Source organism: Stenella coeruleoalba (assembly GCF_951394435.1).
Source record: "Stenella coeruleoalba genome assembly, chromosome: 8".
Taxonomy (NCBI): Eukaryota; Metazoa; Chordata; class Mammalia; order Artiodactyla; family Delphinidae; genus Stenella; species Stenella coeruleoalba.
The window spans coordinates 50,540,763-50,563,072 of NC_137154.1; the positions used below are offsets into that span (position 1 = coordinate 50,540,763).

General features: G+C 42.0%; 1 protein-coding gene across 4 annotated transcripts in view; it reads right to left on the reverse strand.

Annotated features, from left to right (window-relative positions):
- Positions 1-4,406: 4,406 nt before the first annotated feature.
- Positions 4,407-22,310, reverse strand: part of FCHSD2 (FCH and double SH3 domains 2) — a 292,250-nt gene continuing 274,346 nt past the window's right edge. For 2 of the 4 annotated variants that reach the window (XM_079928905.1, XM_079928902.1), the window contains exons 15-21: positions 16,487-16,621; positions 11,093-11,176; positions 10,795-10,972; positions 10,289-10,509; positions 9,177-9,306; positions 8,952-9,034; positions 4,407-6,479 (exon numbers count right to left, since the gene is read on the reverse strand). In XM_079928905.1, the coding sequence (XP_079785031.1) occupies positions 6,396-6,479; positions 8,952-9,034; positions 9,177-9,306; positions 10,289-10,509; positions 10,795-10,972; positions 11,093-11,176; positions 16,487-16,621 (915 nt within the window). In that variant the 3' untranslated portion in view covers positions 4,407-6,395. The remainder of the gene's footprint in view (positions 6,480-8,951; positions 9,035-9,176; positions 9,307-10,288; positions 10,510-10,794; positions 10,973-11,092; positions 11,177-16,486; positions 16,622-22,310) is intronic. The other 2 variants (XM_079928903.1, XM_079928904.1) reach the window with 2 other exon arrangements.

The following is a 22,310-nucleotide window of genomic DNA, read 5'->3' on the forward strand; positions in this document are numbered from 1 at the left end:
TCCTGGGATTCACGGCCAGAAAGACCAAAGCTTCCAGTAGCCACCGTTACTGAGCTGCGTCAGGCCCTGTGCCTTCTATCCAGTATCTTGTTCCTCCCAACCACCTTGTGATGTAGGTGTCTCTTTCACAGATGAGAAAATTGAGGCTCAGAGAGGGTGAGTGATATGAGATCATCACAGCTGGCACAGCAGGATTGTGACTCTTGTCATACTTTTTTTTTTTTTTAAAACAAAATGTCAGCAAATCTGCGCTCCCAGTTAGGCAGAGCTGCAGGGCATTACCCGCTGTGCTCCAGCAGTGTGCCCACTGCCTCCATCGGGTAGGTGATTCTAGCTTTCTGTCTAAACTAAATCCCTCCCTGCTTCTCTTTTTCCATTCTGGCCCTGGGTGCCTAGGCCTGAGCCTGGGGGGCGGTTAGTGTCCTTTGAACTGAGGGACATGCAGGGCCGCAGGAGGGAGGTGAACTTGAATCCTGGGAGGCTGTTAAACCAGCTACATCATCTGGGGCAAGTACCTCACAGGACTGCAGTGAATTCAGACTGCTTAGAGAATGCAGAAAAGGAGCTCAGGAAATTATATGACTCAACTCCTGGGACTGACCGCTTTACTCCCCTTAAGCCTTCCTTTCTTCATGGGGCAGATCTGCTAGCACATGCCTGCTTCACTTCAGGGAGCACATGCACACCTTAACTTACATAGAGGGAATGCTTCCTGGAGGAGCAAGTCTGGAAGGCCAGAGACAGGCTGGGCATTACAGGGAATGAGGCAAGTGTGGGGAAAAGGGTTGGCAAAGGCCAAGCAGGGGAAGAGCTCAGAGGGGTGCCAGCTGGGAAGGCTGCACCTCTAGTCTTTGCAGTCCCGGGCAGCAGAGGGGGCAGGGATAGAACCCTGTGCTTAAAACCACTCTGATATGGGGACATGTGTATGCATATGGCTGATTCGCTTTGTTGTGCAACAGAAACTAACAGGTATTGTGGAGCAATTATACTCCAACAAAGATGTATTTAAAAAAAAAACGCTCTGAGCTTCCGGTTCTCTCCAGGTTTTCAATAGTTGCTACTCAGGTGTTCCGTACGCAGGGGCTGCCTGCCTGAGTTTTTTCCCTAATGTCAAAAGTGTCACCCTTGCTGTGCATATGGACTGAGGGCCAGAGAGGGACCAGGGTCACACAGCAGAGCAGGGATAAGAATCCAGGCCCCCGATTCCCTCTTTTCTAAAAACTGGACTTAGGCTCTGCAGAGAGCTGCTGGCCTGGTCTTCTGGAGGCCAGGTTCTAGGTTCTACTCCCAGTTACCTTCCTGAGAGAACTTGGGCGAATCACAGTGGGGAGAGTTTCCACGTCCGTGAGACTCTCCCTGCTCCATGGCTCTGCACCTCACCAGTGGTGATCCAGGCTCTTCCCTGGGGCTGTGGTACAGGCATGGGTACCACCTCCTCTACCTGCCTGAAGCTTGAGAGGGAGAAATGACAGAGGCTCTTGCTCTGGGGTCCTACTGCCCCTTGGTCATCTCCCTGTCCTGGGAGAGGCACCTTGGCTTGAAACTGCTGTTCCCACATCACCCCCACCAGATGTGAGCCCGTTGGTGACAGGGATGGGAACTGAGTCACTTATGTCTCAATGCCCAGAACGTGGCCTGGGGCAGTAAGTTTGCTGACTGAACAAATAGAGGTGGTCCTGGCCCATCGTTCTCTGGAGGAATCCTGGTGGCACTAGGTATGGACCCATCTGTGAGATGCGATGTGACGTGTCTGGTACCGGTAGTTTTCTTCTTACAGATGCACATCCACTAGTCAAAAATATTTTCAGCTTATCTGTACATTATCTTATTTGATCCCCCTGGGTCTTATGAAGTTTGTATTGTCTTCTCGTTCCCACTTTAGAGACAAGAAGAGGAAAGCCCAGAGGGGTGAAGGGATGACCCTAAGGGCACAGGTAATCGAGGCAGCCCGGGGACTTGAATACAGGCCTCTTGACCAGGCTCTTCCCCTGCCCCTCACAGGAGCAAGTGGGTGACAAAACACATGCTTAGGTGTTGAGCACACAGTCTGGAAGAGGTGTGAACCCTAAGAGGTGTGTTCATTTCTGCTGTTTCAGGATAACATTCCAGGAAAATATTCCCAGACCAGGGCTCTCTGACACAGACACAGCAGAAATGCTGCATTTGTTTTTTTGGCCAGTGGGACCAGGGGAAAATGGTCCAGAAACAAGATGCTCTTTGGCATTCACGGGGTTCTTGGCAGATCAAGCAGTAACAGCAAACACAGGGAACATCTAGGAGGAAACTTATACTGGTTAAGTTGTAGGATTTCAGGACAAATTACAATTCTCTCCCTTCTAAACTAAAATTTCTGTAACGTATTTTAGTCATGAAAAACAGCTTCATAACGAGCATTAAATGCAAAGATTCAGCCAGATTTTGTTACAAGGCCCCTCAGAAGGTTAGGAAATGATTCACAACTGAAAGCTTTGGCTAGGCTTGTTGGGCAGTGAGTGAATAGTGCAGCCCGGGTGTGACCACAACCCAGAGGACAGTTTGCTCTGTCCCAGTGGAGAGTTCAGTGGCTTGAATTTTCAACTTCTGGCCATCCTGAGAAGTCTCTGTGTTCGTAAAGTCTGTTCTCAAATATTGTGACCTTTTTGTATGATGTTCTCACTCTGCATCTAGAAACTGAACTTATCTAGAACATAAGAGTTGGATAAGCTCTTGGAAATCATCTCATTCTACTTCTTTTAAAGCCAGGGTTGTGGCAGCCCAGTGGAAAGGGCGTCCATCAAGCGGTGGCAGGGCTGCGGCCAGAGGATATCCTCCCAGTTGCTTCTGTCTGCCTGTGGATGTGGGCTGGGGTGGTGGGTCAGAGGAAAGGGATCTAGGTGATGTGCTGCGAACCTGGTTCAGCTGCCTTACCTTTAGTTCCTGTGATGAAGGAGGCCCCAATGTAGCTATGATACAGGGGTGGGATGATTAGCTTAATTCCGTCCGCTGGTCACAGACCAGGCCTCTGGGGCCAACAGTAGTCTTGAATGCGAGCAGCTTTCATTAGCAGGGGAAGGCAAGAGATGGAAGAGATATTAAATGTGCACTGATAGTCCTTACCATATTTATGGTGAAGTATTTTCACACCCACTCTTTCCATTGGGCCTCATGACAGCCCTGTGTTACTAGGAGGCTGGAAGGATAGCAAGGAGCAGTTCTGTAGGGGAGGCCGCTGAAGGTGGGCGAAGTGATGGTGAGGGATGCTTGTGGGGACCACCCTGTGCTGCACACTTTACATGTTCTTGGATCCACAGCATTATTCTCATGTTTCCGATGGGGACACTGAAGCTGGGTTCCACAGCTGTCAAGTGGGAGGCAGGATTTAACTCAGACCTTCCAACTCCAAAGTCCATGTTGTCTTCTACGCTGTTGGTGGGAGTGTCAACGGATACGGTCATTTTGGAGGCCAATTTGGCAACATCTAACAAAATTAAATACACACATACCTTTTTGACTCTCAAGTTACGTATTTAGGAATTTACCCAATATTTTCACTGGAACAAATTTTTAAAGAATTATGTACAAAGGTGTTCATTTCAACTTTCGAATAGCAAATGGATGGATACAACCTCATCATCCATCACTGTAGGAATGTTTAAATTATGATATATCTGAACAGTGGAATATAATGCAGCCTTCAAAAAGAATGAGGTAAACCTAAATGTATTATATAATCTCACATATAAAAAGGCAGTGTGTGCATATGAGTTCTATGCACAGAAAACGTCTGGAAGAATACATATAGCACATGCACAGCTCTGGAAGAGGAGGGCTGTGGGGCCCCTCCCCAAACAGGCTGACCTCTCGTCCTCACTGGGCCGGCTGGCAGCCAGAGGGACTCGCCTTTTCACCTGGAATCCTCTAGCCACCCCCGAGACCAGTAAAATCTCCTTCCCTTGACTCATTACTCAGGGTGGAGGTTTAGCAAAGGACAGAGTAGTCCAGAGTGCCCACTTCCTAGAAGCCAGCAGTCACATCCTCTGAGGGGACTCAGTGGCCCTCCTCTCGCCCTTCCAGCTGCAGAATCAGAGCTCCCTCCTCAGCTCCCTCAGCACACTCTCTGCCTCGCCCTTCCAGTACCTCACACAGTACTGTCCTCATGTGTATACCTTTTTTCTCCACTGGGAAAGAACCTTGAGAGCCAAGACCACAACTTATTTATTTCTGTCTCTAGCATTCAGGGTATTACACATGGCAGGTGGGTGGCATGCAGGACTGTTTGTCCCATGGATGGATTAATTTACTTCCCCCTCTCTGTATCTGTTGTAGGGTTTAAAGGAGGGCCTAGAAGTGTCTTTATAAGAAGCACTGGGTATTTGGAAAAGCCTGCTTACCCAAATCTCTTTATAAGTAAAACTTAGAAAACGTAATTCCATTTTTTTATTATTCAACATTTTATACATAATAAATACAAAGTTTTTACAGCCACTGTAAAGAAAGCACATCTGCACAGAGGCGCTTCCTCTGAGCCCAGCCGTGTGCACTGTGACACTGGATTACATGTCCTGGAGGGAGGGGTTCTTTTTAAAAAGGAGGCATATTTTTACAACTTTGTATTTTTAAAATAAAATTAGCAGCTCTTCCAAAAAATATTTTAAAATATAACAAAAGATTTCAAATAACCCTCTGAGAATGTGGAAAACCCAGATTCAAGGACAATTTTGCTAGCTAAAGAGAGAATACAAGACTGGGTGGCAAGAATTGCCTGATTTCAGCACTTTGAAGATTTCTAAAGTGCTTTGAAGATTTTAAACTTGTCAACAAACTTTAAAATCTTAAAAAAAAAAACCCACCCTTTAAATTTTTTTTAAACTTTAGAATAAGTTTGATAAACACAAAAAGACCTCAAATAGATCAACAGGTTAAGAAGCAAAAAACAAAAACAAAAATCCTCAAATCACGGAGAAGATTTATCAATGGGTACTGTCACTGAAGTGATCAAATGACTAACTGAAAATTTCTTCAGCTCTGACCTTACTTTTGGTCAAAAATCCCATGGGGACATTTGGCGAGCATTTCACGTTTTTAGATTCTTAGGAGGGATGGCATTTTCAAAGCGTAAGACAACTTTCGAATTAAATTCTACAAATTTGATTTAAAAAAAAAAAAAAAAGCAACTGGCAAACATCCCTTAGTCCCTAAGCAATGCACTCCCTATCTTCCATAGGAGGTGGAGGGCCGCCGGAGGCCTACTCTGGGACGCCTGCGGCTATGGGTTTGTTAGCCTGCAGAGAAGGCTACTCCTGGCTCTCCCTGTGACGTGGAGAACCTGTCAATTTGCACCTGTGGAATCCTTTAGTCCTTCACAGGAAGCTGGTTTCCATGAGCCACAGGTTCTTCCTCCCAAGGAAATGTCAGGTCAGTTGAACCTGGGAAGCTGCATTTTATGTGGTGGGTGGCTGCCTGGGCCAGTGGACTGGCTTGGGAATAAAATAATGCTAGAGGCCTCCCCAGTAGAGAAGCTCGACAAGGCAAGTATGTGTCCCCAGTTTATCTAGACGTTCAGATTCTAAGGATACTGGTCAGAATAGTATACGCTGCAAAAATTAAAATGAAAAATACCCAAATATAAAAAGAACATTAAATTGGCTCATTTCAGATCTGGAAGCTCCATTTCTGCTTTTGCCACAGCCTCCTTTCTATTAGTCTATGTGATGGGATGAGATTCGGCTACTAGTTCAGCCCCTCCATGTTAGCTCCACTAATACTAAATGAATGGCATAAATATTAATACAAAGGACACTGTTATTGTTTTAAATCTGTTAGTTGTGGAAGAGATGTGCATTAATGCAATTGGTGCTAAACTCAGGGCAGTCCATTTTTTTCCAATACGGTTTCAGTTTCTCAATTTGGGGACTAACTGCGGGGAGGAGCCAGCCTCTCCTGAAATCCCTCCTCCTGCTTCCTTATGTAGCCAATGTGATCTGATTAAACTCAATCAGATGAGCAGAAGCCACTTGAAGAAAGATGAGAATCTTTGCCACATCCTTGTGGCCACAGTAATATACTGTACGAGTGCACATGATCAGTATCTCTGTGACTGTGCCCTGATCGAGGCCTGGTCTTGAGTCTCATACAAAAACGGGCCACTGTTAGGCAAGAGGGCTGTCCCCCTCTGTGCTTCTAGGGCCCTCTAGGATTTGTGCTGTGGTAGGAGAGATGACATAGAAAATGACAACAAAAAAAGGCACAAAATATTCAAAACATGGGAGGAGTCTACCAGGCCACCCAGTCACATATAATCCTCCTTGTTTTTGCTCTGTTCGAGTCATCATCATGCAAAGGTGCCTAAAAAACAAGACTGGCCAAACTCTAAGCCTGGCCTTGATTGTAGCAGTAACGGACGGGCAAAGCCATCATCACACCAGTGTGATTTCCACATCCTCGATCTTCTCTGCTGGCCTTCGGTGGTTCTGCGTAGGTGGAGGGGGAGCTGCCCGGACCTGAGCAGGAAACCATCACATGGATTGTCAGTCAGCTTCCCGATTCAGTGCCTGAAGCATCCAAACCCCAACGAGTCATTTACCCAAGGACATGGGCACCCCAGGGCTCTCAGAAATGCTCTAAGCATGTGCTTTCAACTTAATTTTCACAACTTCTTACACTGAGAAGGACCTATTGTTCTGGATGAAATGTGAAACTCATGATTCAGGTTCTTGCCTAGGCTGAAGTCCTCATGGGCACAAGAGTCTTTGTAGCCCTAAAAGCCTCGTCCAAAGCAAAGGCCTAGAGTTGAAAGCGAGAGAGCAATGCTTGGAGAACTGAAAACCTTTCAACATGTCTTGGAAGGAGAGTTGCAAGACAGAAGACTAGAGAGGTAGGCTGGGGGTAAGTCATGAAGGGCCTCATTAATCCATATTTAAAAATCGGAGCTTTATTCTGTAGGCAAAGAGGAATCTTTGGTGGATTTTAAACAGCAGTATCAGATGTGTGAAAAGATGACTCAGGTAAAAGTTTGAAGAAAACAGTGGTGGTGGGCGAGAATACAGGTGACAGTTTTGGAGACTCCTGTGGTGGTCTGAAAGAAAGCTGATGTTGTTGGCCTGCACTAGGGTACGGGCAGTGGGGCAGCAGAGGGTGGAAAAACTTGACAGCTGTCTCCAAGGTAAACCTGGCAGGACTTGCGATGACTCTTTGTGGAAGGCAGGGTCAGGGAGGTGTCACGAGTGATGGCAGAGCACTGGCAGGATGGGGGTACCACTCACCAGGACAGGAAATATGGGAGAAGGAGTATGTCTGGGAGGGAAGATAATTAACTCGTGTTTTGCTGAGTTTTGGGGGTTTTGGTACATACACACTGAGGTTTCCACAAGTCTGAAGCTCAGGGAAGAGACTGGATTGGCAGTTATAAATCTGGGAGTTGTCAGTAAATAAATGGTTATCAAAGCCTTGGGAGTAGATGAGATTACTCAGAGAGTGACTCTAATGACTTTAAGAGAAGCAGCCCGTGGAAAGAACCCTGAGAAGCATCAACAGAGATGGATAGAGGCAGAGAAGCCCGCAAAGGTCAATGAAAATGTAACAGGGAAGAGCCAATTCTGACTCTGTGTTGGATCTGTTTCTTTGACTTTAACCTTTGCTTTTTGTTGCTTTTGTTATTATAATCATACGTAGTGGCCTGCCTCAGGGAACCCTGCCCCTCTGCCTGAATGTTAAACTAAAGTGCCTTTGTTCAGCTCACAGGGAGACAATCTGACCCTGCCCACCTGTGAATGGCTGCAGAAAAGAAGAAATTAACACATCCCCTCCCCATGCTGGCCAAGCAGGCAAAACTAATGGCCTAACTTTACTTCCTCGCCTCCTCCCCCACCTCTAAAGAAACAGGCATCCAAGATGGTTTTTTGGGGACCCTAGTCTGCCATCTCCTTGGTCTGCCGGCTTTCCAAGTAAAGTCGCTATTCTTCGCCTCAATACCTCGTCTCCCAATTTATTGGCCTGTCCTGCGGCGAGAAGAGTGAACTTGGACTCAGTAACAAAAAGGGCCAGGAAGTAGAAAGCAGACAAGGAAAGTGTGGTAGAACAAACAGGTCCACTTCTCTCCATTCACGCTCTTATCCGCTAGTCCACACTACTGTCCCCTCTTGCTTGGACCACTGCTCCAGCCTCCTAACGGCTCCCTGTGTCCATTCTATCACCTTCCATTCATCCTCCACTTAGCTGCCATAGTGGTGTTTTAAAAATGCACAACTGGTCATATCACTGTCCTGCTTACAATCTTACAATAGCTTCCTAAACTTTTAGGATCAAGAACCAAGTCCTTAACAAGGCACTCAATATCTGCTGAATGAACAAAGCCAAAGGTAGTGAGTGGTTCAGAGAACTGTGTCAAATGCTGATAAGGGGGTCTAGGAAAATAAAATTGCAAATATGTACTAGATTAGCATGCGAAAGTTATGACCTTGGAAGAGCTGTTTCACAGTGAGGTGGTGGGGTGGAGTCAGTGAGGGGTGAGTAGAGGTGATTATTTGTAAGAACAGATTCCTTCGAGAATAGAAGCTCTCAAACCTCAAAATGCATGTATCTTACTTCATTTCAGTGTCCGTCAAAGAGGCAATTAGAGGCCTGGAAAATAGGTTCTCATAAAATGCCTGCTGGAAAAATAAAATGCTTCTGTTTCACAATTAGACCACTTTAATGCTCTCAGAGCTTGTTATAATTTAAATACACTTTCATAGCTGTCACCTTGCAATCTCTCCCTGGCTCAGTGAGGAAAGCACCAGTGTAAGCTAGACCTTCCAAGATGTGTTCATTTTTCTAGCCTTCCTTTTCCAGAGCTCTTTTTAACTTCCCAACTCCATCTTACCCTGGCATGGAGGGAATTAGTAACAACACAGGGGTCATGGAGATACATTAATTTCTAACTTTCAATTTGGAGAAACTACGCATTCTATAACCCTGCCAGATAAGAGACTTACAGGTCGTAGTTTCCCATATGAGGTCTCAGGAGTATGTCTGGATGCCTGTGAGAATCCTGGCGATTCGGCATGGAAGCTGTTTTCTAAGGGAGGGAATCAAAGAAGCTCAATTTATTTGCGTTGTTGAGCAATATAAATGCTAATGCAGATCTGTTTGCTCTTCAGGTGAACGTGTGGATTTCTGAATGAAAGCGTATGTAGACCCATGCCCTGGAGAACCCTTACCATTTGCTGAAGGAGAGCGGGGGAAGTACTGGGAGCTCCTCTTATCTGGGCTGGGGTAAGGGCTACTAGGAGGCTGGTCATACAGTGGCAGTGGAGGCAGGGAGCCGGGCAGCTTGGGGGAGGGAGAGATCTGCAGCAAAGGGAAGAGAGGTTACGAAGTGCTCACTTGAGGAAGGAGAGACCAGCAGGCTTCTCTGACTACTCCTGGCAAATTACTTTTCTTTGGAGCTAAGTTATGATTATTAACTTTCTTGGTCAGCCTCATTAGAAGCAAATGAGCCTAGAATAACCACCCCAACCCCCAGTTTTGTGTTGCATTTAACTTTTTCCTTCCACAGATCTCATTATACTACTGATTTTAGTTTATCTTAAACAGTTACCAAGTCAAACCATTCTCGAGAGTTCTACTGAAAACATACCAAATTAGTCAGTTCAGTGAAGAACAAAAAAAGGGACAAGTTGTATTTTTCAGTGAAGATAAAATAATTGGCTGAGTTTCTGACTTCCCCAGGTTCTGTAAATGTCACGCTAAGTGGTCACAATACCACACAGGCAAGATGGACAGACATGTTCCTTATGGTCCTGGACCTGCCAGGCCTGCTGTGACTGATCCGAATTAGAAGTTTCCCGTAAAGACAAGGTTTGCTATGATGAGCTAAGCCTATGGAGCTCTGGCAGGCTCATCAGTTCTCTGAACAGGACTAGTAGGACCTGGGCTGGGCAGGGAGGCTCTGACAGTGTGAGGGAGAAAAAGAGCAAGCTAATATTTTTACTGCATAAACTAACCACAGAGACAATACATTCCCTCTCTGGTTTCTTTCTTTCTCTCCACCAAACCATTCTTTTGTATGTCACACACAATTTAGTATTTTCGTTCCCCAATTCAGAGAACAGAATGTGGGAGAAGTGAGCTGTCATACAGCCATTGCACAAGAGCCTGACTGACAAGTCTCTGCTTCCCAAATTCAGTTTTGCAGAAACCCGGCAACCAAGGATTGGAGTGGTGAGGGTGAGGCCAAGACCACAGCCCACTTTTGCGTGGGTCAACAGACTCCTTGGGAGTCCTTTTCTTTAAACATCTTTTAATTCAGCTTTCTCCCCCTGTTGTGCACCTGAATCTCTCGCATCCATGGAGTGTCACCATTTTCTGAGGCTGAAAGTTCTTCCACTAGCACTGATGGGAAAACTCCAATCCGCCCATTGAATTCCCCTTCCCAGAAGCCATCATCGTCCTGGTTTTCTTTGTTCAAGATTCGGATGATTGCTCCCTCAGGAAAAGATAATTCATCATCTGTCTGGCCCTCGTAGTCATAAAGTGCTTTCACAAAACAGACTAGGTAGCAAGAGAGAGAAAAATGCAGTAAGAACACCGACAACCAGGTTACTTTTGCAGCCACTCCATGCACAAGTGACAACTAAAAGGCCATCGTACAGCTATAATTCTGTACTCACTGAAGATCAACTTTAGGGTTCTACTGTACAGGATAAACGTGACCAAATAAACATATTACAGAAAAGGAATAAAGTTGTGCTTTTTAACCTACTGAAGGCTGACTCCAGGGTAATACAGTTTAGGCCAAATGTGACCAAATAAAGAGTGCCTTGTTTCAGTCTTTACCACTGGCATCTCCGTTGAGGCTGCCTGAAACGAGTTCGGCCTCCGTGGAATTGCTGGATGTGTGTGACCGACTGTCCAAAGCAGCCAAGGACTGCAGCATGCTCAGCAGACTGTTCGAGGTGGGAAACTGTAGGTACTTTTCTGGTACATAACCCACTTGGCCGACTTTATTTCGAGCCTGAGTAAAAGACATGTGACAAAACAGGTTTGCACACACAATTTGGACAGGGTACAACAAGAACCAAAACAAACTCCTGAAAATGTCACAAGAAGGGGCGATATGAGCAAAGGAATATACCTTTACCCAGTCTTCCATATCTCCATCTTCAATCACTTCTAACACCTCATGTTCCTCAATGGTCAACTCATCTGGTTGAGAAGCCTGCAATGTAGGATGGTCATGGACAAAATTAAAAAGGTTAGATAAAGAGCAGATGTGAACTGATCATAACAAAAACTGGGGATCAAAATATTGAAATGATTTTGAAAAACGTATTGAACATAAAAATTTGAGTGTTGTAAAACTATCATAATGAGGTGAAGTTTTACTTTAAAAAACTGAACAAAATAAAGCCACAACAAAAACTGGAGAAACGGAATCCTCAAGAGGCAATCAGGTTCAGTGAACACAGCACTCTGCTGGAAGTAGAGGACCTGGGTTCTAGCTCCAGCTTATGTATCTATTGGTAAGTTATTCAACTTCTTGATGCCTCCATTTCTTCAAAATGACAATCCTGCCATTCTCGGGAAGATGGGGGAGTTAGTGTGGGATGAATAAGCACAGAACCATGATGATTTGGGAAGCACAAGCAAAGGAGAAAGCCGTGAATTAGAACTATACCAGAGCGCTACCATGGAGGTGCAGGCTGTGAAAATGCAAAGAGCTATGTACATGGATTGACTGATAGCTTGAGCAGTGCCTGGAATTTGTCTGGAATCACCGTAAAACAGTGGCCAAGAGAAGAAAATTGTAGGAGAGAAATGACTGATGCTCCAACTTAACTGTAGAGACTAGGCTGATCCACTTGTGTGCTTCTGCAGAAGTTGCTGTGATTTTTTTTTTTTTTTTTAAATCCCTAACAGCAGGAGTCCACTAGCACCAGACACCTAAATACTACCCCTGAGGCAGTAGAATCTGAGAGCAAGCTCTCAGGGACTCTGCAGGAGGGTTGTAGAGAGAGACTTTGTGACTTTGTTTCATAAAGAGACTTGCCTGTCACATGTAACAGGAGGGGTCTGCGGACATCTTCTGGCTCTTAGTGAACAGCCTTAAAAGCTTTCCCCAAGTCCCAAGATTAGTTAAAACTACTGCTTTAGACCATATAGTTTTTCAGATCTCACAGTCTCAAAGTGTAAAATATCTCCAAATTACATAAGCAAAAGTAAGGCAAGACTCATTTCCAAAGACTCATTTCCTATTTCATGTACGTTTCATCAACCCAGATTCTGGATATTGCTATAACAGCTACTTGAGACAGAAAAATAGTATTGAAAATGGCTGACCAGTCACAGAAATACTCCAGGACAGAATTTTTAGTAGATTACCTCTGATCTCAAAATATGAGGGAAAAAAAGCTCACTGATTTTTGATAGCTTTTCCAATAGAATTTTAAAAAAATTTAATTTAATTTTTATACAGCAGGTTCTTATTAGTTATCTATTTTATACATATTAGTGTATATCTGTCAATCCCAATCTCCCAATTCATTCCACCACCACCACCAACCCCCTCCAATGGAATTTTTTCACTAATCTGAAACCACACTATGCCTTGAATATACCAGCAAAAGGCACCTACATAACAAATTCTGTGGCAAAACTTAAAAAGTTATCCAACACAACCAGATTTCAGTGTGTGTGATGGCAAAGCAGGAGGGTTAAGAACACCTTTAAATACAATGCTGCCCTTGTAAAAAAAAAGTCATGAAGGTCCATGCGAGTTGTCCAACATTGTTATATAAGCAGACACTAGCTTGATCATACCATACCCAAGCAGTGACCAATTCTTCCACTTGACAAGGTCAGGTCCTTTGCATGACACTCAAAACCCTGTGGTCTCTTGATGCTTTGGCCCCAGCAAACCATTCCCTATTCTCTGAACATACCACGTTCTTTATTGCCTCTATGCTTTTATCAGGCTGTTCCTTCTTTCCAGCAGGCCCTGCTCCCTCTTTCCCATCTGGTGAATAGATTTAGATTACTGTGAGTTCAAGTCCAGCTTCAGTCTGTTTCTACAGGCAAGTGACCATAAGACCTTTTAGAGCCTCAGTTTTCTTTTTTATTCCTATTACAATGTAAGCTCCACGAGGGCAGAGATTTTTGTCTGTGTTCATCAATGCTATATCCCCAAGCCTAGAAAAGAGCACAGCATGGTACATAGAAGGTGCTCACGTACTGATATTTGTTGAATTAATGGGTTGGTTGATAATATCTTCCTTATAGGGTTATTGAAGGGATTAGAAAAAAAAAGATATATATGTATGATACCGGGTACACAGGACTTCATAAATGGTAGCTATTATTATTACTAATGATTTGATGCCAAGCTTATATGTTTTCCAAGACCACCCACAATGAGCTGGCTGCTTTTTCCTCCTTTTATTCCTAGAAGGCTTTGAGCATCCCTCTAACACTGACTACTGTGGCTCTCAAGTTAGTTGTTTGCACTTTTGCGCTTCCTATTAGAATGACTTACTTAAGGCAGGGAATGTAATTCTTCTCACTTATCCCAAGTAAAGACAGCAAGTAGTCAGTAAATAGTTATTAAATAAACACGTGGTCTCACACTACCTCATGAAGTCCTAATACGCAGTGGCAGCCAGGACCCCAGAAGCAGCCATGCCCTCCATTCCCACCACCATCTCTCTAAATTTCCTGTTTTCTTTTAAAACAATATGATTTTTCCTGATTACAAAAGTAATACATGTTCACTGTAGAAAAGCTAGAAATATGTATAATTAAGACCTTAAGGTAATACAATTTGGTATCTTACTTTTTGGACATATTTCTTCTTACATAAAAAACTCTAATATAATTTTCAATTATCTTCATAAAATTTTGTTATGGTTACATTATATGAATGGTTAATTTACTTAACTATTTCCTTATTGGACTGCCAACTTTGCTATTATAAAGTAGTACTATGATGAAAGAGCATTTTGTATCCAGAATGTTTTTCTGTATTGTGGGTCACTTTCTTAGGATATATAGTAGTAGGGACAAAGTTATGAGCATTTTTAAGGCTTTTGAAACTACTCCTTAAATTTAGCTTTTCTTTGTTCTCACCAGATTAACTTAGGCCTTCTTTGCTGGTCTGGACCATAGGAATCACAACTAGGCTTATAGAGACTAACTCCACTCTAATCTACCCTCTCTGGAATATCTATACCACGACCAGGGTTACCTTATTTAAAAGCCTAGTCTGATTTTAGGACACCCAATGGCTTCCTTCAGCCAGGATAAAAGCCAAACTCAGTCTGATCTACAGGTCTATCTGACATCTTTACTTCCAGCTGCTCTATTTCCCACACTTGATGCTCACACAACACTGAGTTTAACATTTCCTGAACACCCTATTATCTCATCAAACTGTGTCTCTGTATCTGCTGTTTGCTTATAAGGCTCTTTCCCTTCCCTACCTTATCACTGTAACTAGAAAGATCTTATTCATGACCCCACTGAAATGCTACCTCATCTGTAAAATTCCTCAGATGTAATAATCACTCAGATACCTAGGACCCTCTCTGTTTAAGGACCTTAAATTTTAATTCTGGAACTTCAAAGTAAATATAATACTGAGACGGAAGATAGGGAAACAATCCCAACCAAGTTTTATAAAATTTTAAAACACCTTACAAGTATCTCGGAAGATGACTTCAAATTTTCAAAAGGTTATCAAAACAGTTTACATTGGGAAAAAAAAAAATCCCAACCCTTTTAGAAAAGAGGAAGTATTGTTAACTTAAATATATAATAAAAGGATGTTAAATGAAAAAAAGTCTGGTAATCACTGATATTGAGGAGTAAATAATATCAGCTTTTGGCTCTCCAGGGATGGTGGTGGTAGGAGTGAGACTGTCCCATGTATGATTTAGATTCTCCTCAGACCCTTCCTCTGCTGTTGTCCCTTAAGCATGGCATTAACATGAAAGGAATTCATTTAAATTAGTGCCATTCATTAAAATGAAAGGGATTCATTTGTTCATGCCTTCCTTACATCATTCATTTATTCATTCCACAATTATTTCCTGAGGACCCACTATGTGCCAGGCACTGTCCCAGGTGCTGAAGACACATAAACAAGGTACACAGACATAGACAAGGTTTCTGCCTTCATGGACCTTTAGTGGACAGTCAGATAAAGAAGTATGAAAACAAACAACATTCAGTTTGGTTGGTGATAGGTGCTATATAGTAAATAAATGAGGACAAAAGGGCAATGGGATAGAGTTGTGACTGGGGAGTTGGCTATGCATTTAGGTGGTCAGGGTAAACTTGAGGAGGCACTATTTGAGCTGAGCCTATATGAAGAGCAGTGGGCGGCCAACCAAGATTTGGGAAAAGACAGTTCCAGGTAGGGGAGCAGCAAGTGCAAAGCTGTCAAGTCAGAGAGGTGCGTAGTGCTTTTGAAGACTGAAAGGCAGCCAGAGTTGCTAACGTGTAGTGCATGGGCTGGGTGGGTTGGTCTGACATGAAGCTAAGGAGATTTGCAGGGGCCAGATCAATCTGGACATTATAAACCCTTGTGAAGAGTTTATTTTTCTTTGTGTGATGGAAAGCTTATAAAGGGTTTTAGGCAGGGGAATAAAATAACCTCCTATACGTACTAAAGATAATTCTGGCTGCGGAGTGGAAAGTGGTAGACAAGTATGTTGGTAGACAAGTATGAAGAAGGGATACCAATTATTAGGGTTTTTTTCTTTTACAGTAATCAAAGCAATGGCCTAGACCAAGATGCGAAATGTGAATGGATTCAGGATATGTTTTGGAGGTGGACTCAACAGAACTGGCTAGTGATTGATGAAGGGAGTAAGGAAAAGAGAGGAACCGGGGAACTGAAACTCAATTTACTTTGAGTAAAAAGTTAATGGGAAAGCAGGGCAGGGGTGAGAGAGATTAAGAACTATTATACCAAATCAGGTTTGGAAGTTCAGGAATCTATTTATCCAGATCCTTGCTTAACCTGGAAACAAGAGGTGGTTATATTAAGGTTAGGAAAGGTAAAGTTTAACAAAACTGCTCTGTCAAGCAATTTTATTTTAATATCAATTTTGAGAACTATTGTAACGGAGGGTCTTGTGTCAGGCAATTGATAAGGGTAAGAGTTCTATTTACAGAAAATTTACTAGATGTCAGGCACTGTGCTAAATGCTTTGCTATAAAAGTGGTATCTCATTTAGTCTTCAAACTAGCCCTATAATATTATCCCCATAACATAGATAAGAAAACCGAGGCTCACAGAGACCAAGGGACTAGCGTGGTTATGTAGATCGTAAGTGTCAGAGACAGTATTTTAACCGAGGCAGTCTGACGTCAGAGCCTGGACTCTTTCCCATTATGTTATGTTGCCTCTAATATGAACTGAACACCAATTTTATGATAAGTACAGTATAAGAGGCTGGGTAGATACAGTTACTTGTATCTTCAGAGTTGTCACAATTTAATGTGAGAAGTATGTTAGAGAAATACAAACCTTATAGGAATAAACAACTTTGCAGGTGAGTGGATAATTTCTTAAGGTGCCAGAAGGGCTGGAACTGCTGTCATCAAAAACATCCATGTTGTCTTCAAACTCTTCTCCTTCTTCTCTTTCGGTATCTGCATTAAGCTAGGAAAAATCAGAAGCCATTGGCTAGCTTGCTTACTTCAAGAAAATGGATGAAAGCAGGAAAAACACTTAAAACCTGATTGTTTCAAAATGTTAATTTACTTATTCAACTGCACAAAGAAAAGTATCTGTTCTGTTCTCACTTGCATTTTTCATGTTATGAAAGGACAGAGTTTTTTTTTTTTCTTTTTAAAACCAAGAGTCGGGCTTCCCTGGTGGCGCAGCGGTTGAGAGTCCGCCTGCTAAGGCAGGGGACACGGGTTTGTGCCCCGGACAGGGAAGATCCCACATGCCGCGGAGCGGCTAGGCCCGTGAGCCATGGCCGCTGAGCCTGCGGGTCTGGAGCCTGTGATCCGCAACAAGAGGCTGCGATAGTGAGAGGCCCGCGCATTGCTATGAAGAGTGGCCCCCGCTTGCTGCAACTAGAGAAAGCCCTCGCACAGAAACGAAGACCCAACACAGCCAAAAAATAAACAAAAATGGACAAAGGACTTGAAAAGACATTTCTTCAAAGAAGATATACAAGTGGCCAACAAGCATATGAAAAGATGCTCAACATCACTAATCATTAGGGAAATGAAAATCAAAACCACAATGAGATACCACTTCACACCCATTAGGATGGCTATTATAAAAAAACGAGGAATTAAGTGTTGGTAAGGATGTGGAGAAACTGGAACACTCGTGCATGGCTGGTCGGAACGTAATATGTGTAGCTGCTTTGGAAAATGGTATGATGGTTCCTCAAAAAGTTTAACACAGAATTACCATATAATCCAGCAATTTCACTTCTATTCTTTCAATTCTTTTCAATTTTAATTTCTATTCTATTCTTTCAATCCTTCCTCCCCAAAGAGTCTGAAAGCAGGAACACGAACAGATATTTGATTACCAATCTTCATAGCAGCATTATTCAGAATAGCCAAAAGGTAGAAGCAACCCAAGCATCCACTGAGATGAGGGGATGAACAAAATGTGGTATATGACAACAGAATATTATTCAGCCTTAATAAGGAAGGACATTCTGACACATGCTACAACAGATGAACCCTAAGGACATTAATATTAAGTGAAATAAGCCAATCACAAAAAAGATAAATACTGTATGACTCTACTTATATGAAGTACCTGAAGTAGTCAAATTTATAGAGACATAAAGTAGAATGTTGGTTGTCATGGATTTAGGGGTTGGAGGACAGGGGAGTTATTTTTTAATTTTTTATTTATATTTATTTATGGCTGTGTTGGGTCTTTGTTGCACAGGGGCTTTCTCTAGTCACGGCAAATGGGGGCTACTCTTCGTTGCAGTGTGCGGGCTTCTCAGTGCTGTGGCTTCTCTTGTTATGGAGCACGGGCTCTAGGCGCAAAGGCTTCAGTAGTTGTGGCACGTGGGCTCAGTAGTTGTGGCTCATGGGCTTTAGAGCGCAGGCTCAGTGGTTGTGGTGCACAGGCTTAGTTGCTCCGCGGCATGTGGGATCTTCCTGGACCAGGGCTTGAACCCATGACCCCTGCATTGGCAGGCGGATTCTCAACCACCGTGCCACCAGGGAAGCCCCAGGCGAGTTATTGTTTAATTGGTATAGAGCTTCACTTTTGCAAGATGAAAAGAGTTCTGGAGATGGATGATAGTTATGGTTGCACAAAAATGTGAATGTACTTAATGCCACTGAACTTTATATTTAAAAATGGTTTAAATGGTAAAGTTTATGTTATGTATATTTTGCCACAGAAAAGGGCACAGTTCCTTTTGAAATGCAGCACAAGGAAAATAATTTAACCCAGTTTCAATGTATATTACCCATCATAGCTAAAAGGCATATATTAATTAAAATCGAATTGAGTGTAAAAAATGTATTTGAGTATTGTCCATTATATTAAAATACAAATAATATTTATATGAGCATAAATATCTAACAGAGGTAGGCAAAGTAAGAAGAATAAAGACTGGAGAATAGAGGAGATTGGCTTGTTTTTTTATATACCTCTGAACTATAAACTATTAGAATAGGCATGTTTTACTTTTTATTTTTTTAAAATAAATGTATTTATTTATTTATTTTTGACTGTGTTGGGTCTTCAATGCTGTGTGCTGGCTTTCTTTTAGTTGAAGCGAGCGGGGGCTACTCTTCATTGCGGTGCGCAGGCCTCTCATTAAGGTGGCTTCTCTTGTGGCGGAGCATGGGCTCTAGGTGCGTGGGCTTCAGTAGTTGTAGCACATGGGCTCAGTAGTTGTGGCTCACGGGCTCTAGAGCGCAGGCTCGGTATTTGTGGCGCACGGGCTTAGTTGCTCTGAGGCATGTGGAATCTTCCTGGACCAGGGATCGAACCTGTGTCCCCTGCACTGGCAGGGGAATTCTTAACCACTGCACCACCAGGGAAGCCCCTGTTTTACTTTTTAGATTAAAAATCCAATAAAGAAGAAACAGAATAGGCTCAAAGGTTTCTTGGTTTCTAGCTACATATAAACACTTATTTGGCTACTCTTCCCTATGTTTAAACATGCAAAGGCACTAATGCTTACACATTAAGGATATAAGGAATGGAGAGTCAGAACTGGGCCTTACAGTAGAACAATTAATTAGAATACCAAATACCTACTATATGCTGAACACTAAACTAGGCTCTTAGATATGAAATGAAGGATGCTGTCTGCATTGCAGGAGTTCACAACCTAGAGTGGGAAATGAGCCCAACCAAATGCTAAATGCACAGAGGGCCCTGTGAATATGGAAAGGGTGAATTGAGAAGAAGGTCAGAGATTTCCTGAGATTCAATGAGTCAAAAAGTATAAGTTGCCTATAATGTCAAGTTCTACTCTTTATTGAGTTAATGTGATTTCTCTTGTGTAATTATCACTGACATTTTAAAAGACTCTCTTCACCTGCTATTTACCTAATAAAATTCTAAAGAACTGGGGGAAGGAGAGGGTTCCTGAAGAATAAATAGTACATACTTCTTGTCACATTTATTGCCTCCATTTCAAAGCCCCTGTAGTAGTCTCATTTATAACTATTACTGAAAATTCTCCACAGCTGAGTGCCTCACATGCCTTATCTTACAAATATTCATGTATGGTCAGTCAGATCAATGACAAAATAGACTCAAATCTTGACCTTTCAAATTATCTCAGGCTTACGATTCTATTATTTTCCAATAGGGTGTCATATAAAAGATGAGGTTCACATGCAGGAAACTGCCGTAAAACTAAAACATATTTATATATACTTGGAAGACATTGCCTTTATATTCTAGTAAAGGTTATAGACATTACAAAAAAACAAAACAAAACAAAATACTCATACATCTATAAAAACTAAAATTAAAGCCAATGTGGGTAGAACATGTTTCCAAAAATATAGCATAAGGAATGTTAATATGTACTGTGCTTTGGCACTGGGAATCAATCCAATACACTTCATTTTGGCAACGTTGTTTGATACTAAACGTTCCTTTCTTTCTCCTTCATTTTGAGTTCATTTTTTGATTCTCATGGAAGGGACTGAAAGGTTGCAGTGACAGCAATAGGGGTCACTGCCACATGCTTTTGCATTGCTCTAGCAGCTTTCCAAAGTATGTCATCTCAGGACAATTTCTTCCTTTTTCCTCTTCCACCCTCTGTAACTTAGCTGTTGCAATGCCTTCTTGACCCAGCATTTCTAAAATCACATTCTTCCTGTTTCTTAACAACTGCTCACATCCCTTTTCCTTCCTGTCATCTGACAGAATTTTAATCAAAACTATTCTTTCTAGCTGTATTAATATTTTCCCTTTCTTAGATGTTATAAAATGCTTACTCTTATTGCAAGGGCAGAAAAGAACTTTTCCAAGTTGGTTTTAGTAGCTGACCTCCTGTATTCAGCAAAATTATCTCTGAAGGGCTTCATCAGCTTTATGGTCCCTGGATCTGACAGACTTGGGTTTGAATGCTGACTATGCCATTTACTTGCTATATGACCTTGGGCAAATTATTTGACTTCTCAACTTCAATGACCTCATCTCTATAATGAAAATAATTACTTCTTAACAGGTTATCATAAGGTTATCATAAGGATTAAGTGAGGCAATACTTAAACCCTTAACACATGCTTGGTACATAGGAGGTACTTAATACATCATTATTGTTTTTATGAGAAAAGGAGAATATAGATTAAAAAAATCTGGTGACATCCAGCACAGAGGAAGGCAGCTCCCTATAACTGGCCAGGAGAGCCTCTGAATTCCATCTAGACAGAAAAGTCAGCACAGTGAACATCATTCCAGACACAACACAAGTATATTATAAAAAATGATGTTGAAAATATCAGCAAAATGGATTTCTGTTTCCAGGCAAGATGGAATAATATTAGGGACCAGATTTAAACTCCTTCCAGAAACAACTAAAAAACTGTTCAAAATATATGAAAGAACAGTTTTCAAGACACTGGACATCATGTGATCAAAGTTAGTGATCCTTGGTGGATGCGAAACAATTTCCCCAACTTACTGTATGAAAAAAGTTTCCAAGCTGAGATATAGCAGGAGGGAACCCAAGAAAAGGATGGTGGTCTCCCTGAATTGAGGATATGGAACTGGGAATTCAGGAAGGTCAAAGTGGCTAGAGTTTGCTGGGTAGAGTAATGAAGAAATGCATAGAGAGAGCTCTGGAAATCTGCAGAGGTCTCCCTCAAGTCTTCAGCTAAGTACTGATCAGCACATATATGTCAAGAACTACCTGAAGCCAGCAATAGAACCACCCAAAGGATTAGAGGGAACAATCCTCAGCATTCACATAGGTCTGGAAATATTTCCTATTCCCTCTTAACAGAGCAGAAAACCTCATAAGGCACAGGGCATCATGTAGGGAACTGAGAATATCAGTAAGGATACAGAAGACTTGAACAACACTATAAACCCACTTGACTTAATTGACATTTATAGAACATAACAGCTAACACCAGCAGATTATATATTCTTTTCAAGTACACATGGAACATTTACCAAGATATACCATATAATGGGCCACAAAACAAGTCTCAATAAATTTAACATGATTCAAGTATGTTATCTGACCACAATGGAAATAAATTATGTCATTAATAGAAAGGTATCTGTAAAATTCCCGAATATTTGGAAATTCAATAATACTTCTAAACAACCCATGAAACAAAGAAGAAATTAAAAGGCCAATTAGAAAATATTTAAAACTGAATGAAAATAATAACACAGTGTATCTGAATTTGTGTGGTATCTGAATTTGTGTGGTGGCGCTTAAGCAACATGTAGAGGAAATGTTTGTACCAAATACCTATATTGGAAAAGAAGGAAAGTCTCACATCAGTGACCTTAGCTTCCATCTTAAAGAATTAGGAAAGAGCAGGTTAAATCCAAATTAATCAGAAGAAAGGAAATAATAAAAACCAGAGCAGAAATCAATAAAATAAAAAACGGAAAAACAACAGGTAAAAAAGTCAATGAAATCAAAAGCTATTTTTCTTTTTGTGAAGATACATCAAATTGATAAACTTCTAGTAGGATGATCAGGGATAAAAAAGAGGAGACACAAATAAACAATATCAGGAATAAGAGAAGTGATGTCACTACAGATTCTCCAGACAATCAAAGAATAATAAAAAATATTATGAGCAACTTTATGCCAATAAATTTGGCAGCTTAAATGGAATTGACAAATTCTTTGAAAGATACCTATGAT